A 3804-nucleotide genomic window follows, 5' to 3' on the forward strand; every position below is an offset into this window, starting at 1 on the left:
CACACACACACACACACACACACACACACACACACACACACACACACACACACACACACACACACACACACACACACACACACACACACACACACACACACACACACACACACACACACACACACACACACACACATATATATATATAATCACTCATGTCACTCAATTGATTAAAAATTAGGTATCGGTATGGAGAATACGCCTACAAATCTACATCTAAGACATGCAGATCCGAAATTGTCCTTGAACAAGCGGCCCATAACTACATAGGATTTTCAGAGCTCGACATTCTATATTGAACTCGACTGATCTTGTCATAGATTGATAACGTATAGTAAATTGATTATGATACTAAAACAAACAATTCAAATAATTCACACTAACATCAGGTTACAAGTACAGAATAGGTCTCGCACCAAGCGCCATGTGGCCACCGAAAGATCACCGCACCCGGTATGCATGTCAGTTTGCTATAGTTCCATAGAAATCACATTTGCATATGAGTTAGGGATTAGATGGATGGTTTACGTATACTCGGAAGTCTTGGAGATGTGTAAATCACCGTGTATTTGTGTACACCTACACAAATGGAGCCATGTACTATGTGCTATCGCAGCTACAGCATCTTTGTATTCTATGCTGTACCTTAGTTTTCCAATAAATATATTGGATATGCTATTTAAAATGACAACCACTCGCATCCCTCTCATATTCGATTGCTTATCTTCGATAGCTTGACGCTCTGCGTATATTCTCGCTCACTCTGGTGTCGCTTGCGAGGGATTAAATGTACCAGCTCCTGCTTCAGGTTGAACGAATTTTTAAGTGTACGAATTTTTTCATTAACTCCATTGTATTAGATCCCGGTCAGATCCGTCTTTGTCACCGCAACAGTCGATAAGGTTTTGCTAGAGAAAGCGAAGACGTTGCTCGGTTCTCTCGGCAACGTGGTAACACCAGCTGGACTTGTACCGCTCAATCTAATGGAGGTATGGTTTCTGGATAGTAGTCGTCATATAAGCATGTCTAGGATATGCTCATGTAGTAATGTATGCTAGCAGGCGCAACTGTTCGTGTGTATGTATATACAGTTCTTAGTATGTGTTTAAGTATGTGTGGATGTATATCGTAGTGTATATGTACTGATGGACCTATACATACGTGCATGTCTATGTGAGGTTCAGGTACATGTATGTGTCCACGGCGGTATATTTTTAGATCGAAGATTACGAGCCATGGCTTTAGTATGTATATGCATGTGTTCTACACTTGCCTATGAATTTGATATATATATATGCGGCCATAAAGGCAGGTGCAGTATTAAGATTCTTTATATCATTTCCCTGGCCCTGTTTTACACGAGTACCTCACTCGTGAATCGGTTTTATGCATTGCGATAGTACCAGGCCACGTTCACCAGGTGCGAACAGAGAAGGGATGGCCGCACAAAGACACCTCGACTAAACAATCAGTACGGCTATGCCGTTCTATATAAAAGCCCTCGCAAGTCTTTGAAAGAACAACTTGTTGAAAGACGATACACACCATCACAATGACTGTATCTCGGCCCTAACCGACTAACACCCCCCCTTTTTGTTGCGTGACTCCGCGTTTGTGTATAGGTTCAGATAGAAGGTAAGGTGCCGTTCAAAAACGTGCTGCCCACGAATGTCCAACACCACGCTGTGCTATTCATCAACCCGAACAAGCCGTTCAAGGGAAAGTCGACCACCTACTTTGTCAAGACGGCCTCGCAGAAGTCTTCGATCATCAGGAAGATACTGGCGGCGTTTAAACCAAAGGGGGCTGTACTGGTATTCGTCAACAATCACGCTGAAGTACCCGGTATGGTGTTATGCGTGTGGATACTTGTATGTGCATGTAGAACCATGAGTATACAGAGGTGCGGTCAGATGTGTTTTGTAGTACTTCGCTGGCTATGTAGATACTAGAGTTTCCAAAAGGTGTTACCGCCTCACCAGGGGATTGTCAGCTAATATACAGTAAAGCGACATATGTGTGTCTCTGGGTGTCTCTAGTGTTAAATTTAAGTTGCTGTAGTGATAGCATAAGAAGACAATAGAGAGTTAAAAAGTATATATATATATATACATGCTGTATCGGTTGAAAGTATACATATTTAAAGTATATTGTGCCAGTGGCATTCCCAGCGGAAGGTAAGGGGTTAGCATGTATCGGCTTTTATGGCGAATTTGTGCGCAAATACACGCACGCACACACACGCAAAAATTCACGTGTATATATTTCTAAGCATGAAACTATATACGTGCTTACAGATATAATCACCTTGTCTTCTGAGTCCTAATTTTGCTCTCCAACACTGTCCTGACTCACTCTGCACACTCGGTCAGACATGCGAACGATACTGGAACACAACAACTTTGCTGTCTCAACGCTGGCCACAAACGTTACCATTGCTGAGCGAGCACGAGGACTTAAAGCGTTGAAGGTGTGTCTTGGGTGCTGGGTAACGACTTTTTTTTCTCCGAGTTCTCAGACTCGATGGGGGTCGGTATAGTATTGCATATTGAGCATGCCACATAAGGATCAAATGTGGTGGTTTGCATTGACATTGCGAGCTACAATATCGTTGGAGCTCGGACAAAATAACATTTACACTACGGTCGCTTGGCTGTAAACTCCCTTGCCTCTCACGTATTTAGTTAAGGATGCCACATACTCACTGTTTGTATCCCGTGTAGTATCACTTGTCACACCAAGCATTCACGTACTGTTTTGGGGTTGTCCGGAAAATTCTTAAAACGACAACGGATCGTATATCAAATGGTCACAGCTTGTATGTTGCCTATATTCGTCATGGCTATCCCTCTGTGACACGGGTACCTCTAGCACTATACACAATGTTGATATTCTTCCTTCCGGCTATCCTGCTGTGACATAGGTAAACTTCCTCTAGCACTACACACTGTCTGTATTCTTCTTTTCATTCCCCCCGAGTCGCATGCCCACAATTTGCACTTTCAAACCAAAACTAACGCCCCGGATGGTCATCTCTCGTAGCATTCTCGTCACCTCCAAGGAACACACATCCTGGTGAGCACCGAGATGGCTGCCAGGGGCTTAGACCTGCCTGTGCTGTCCATGGTCATCAACATGGACCTACCGACGAATGTGGTCAGCTACGTGCATCGTGCGGGAAGGGTCGGTCGGCTGTTGCCCTCTGAAGGGAAGGGTAGGTCTTAACTATTTAGTTCTCACTCTTTCACTACAGGAGTGAAGTATGTACGTTATGTTTTTCGACCTCCGTGCTCTGGATGAAGTCTGAAGATCTAAGCTATACTATGATAATCTTCGTTCGTCCCAAGCGCATTTTGCTCATCACAAAAAGGAATCGAAGTAGTGATTATTTAGTTGCAACAATACCGTACATTATATATTCGATTATGATTGTGTGATTTTGTGGATATGTGGATATATGAACTGGCTTGTATGTTCACGTATGTATCGATGTTCATGTGCCTGTATCTCAGTTGTGGGTGTGTTTTGGGATTTTTTAGACCGTAGTTGTATGTCTTTCAGTGGTTGTGTGCCGTGTATATACATTTTTGTATGAGTGTTTGTGCTTTTTGTGTCTTAGTGTGTGCGCATCTGGTGCGTGCACAACTACTGTACGTTCGGTTGTTTTTAAGGAAAGGCCACGACAAACAATCGAACGATACCATATTCCTCTCTGCAAATAGCTGGTGTACTCTACTCCTTGATCGTCACCACTACCTGATGTGCCGAGTTGAGTTTTCTGCCTACTTTTTAAATATATATATA

The 3804-nt window shown here is 43.1% G+C and overlaps 1 protein-coding gene across 1 annotated transcript in view; it reads left to right on the forward strand.

Moving 5' to 3' along the window:
* Window positions 1–345: 345 nt before the first annotated feature.
* Window positions 346–3804, forward strand: part of SARC_00306 (hypothetical protein) — a gene marked incomplete at its 5' end in the record, with an annotated part of 3845 nt that continues 386 nt past the window's right edge. The window contains 5 exons of the mRNA XM_014306033.1: window positions 346–453; window positions 861–989; window positions 1623–1845; window positions 2373–2470; window positions 3043–3214. Of these exons, the coding sequence (XP_014161508.1) occupies window positions 346–453; window positions 861–989; window positions 1623–1845; window positions 2373–2470; window positions 3043–3214 (730 nt within the window). The remainder of the gene's footprint in view (window positions 454–860; window positions 990–1622; window positions 1846–2372; window positions 2471–3042; window positions 3215–3804) is intronic.

Source organism: Sphaeroforma arctica (genome assembly GCF_001186125.1).
Source record: "Sphaeroforma arctica JP610 unplaced genomic scaffold supercont1.8, whole genome shotgun sequence".
NCBI lineage: Eukaryota > Ichthyosporea > Ichthyophonida > Sphaeroforma > Sphaeroforma arctica.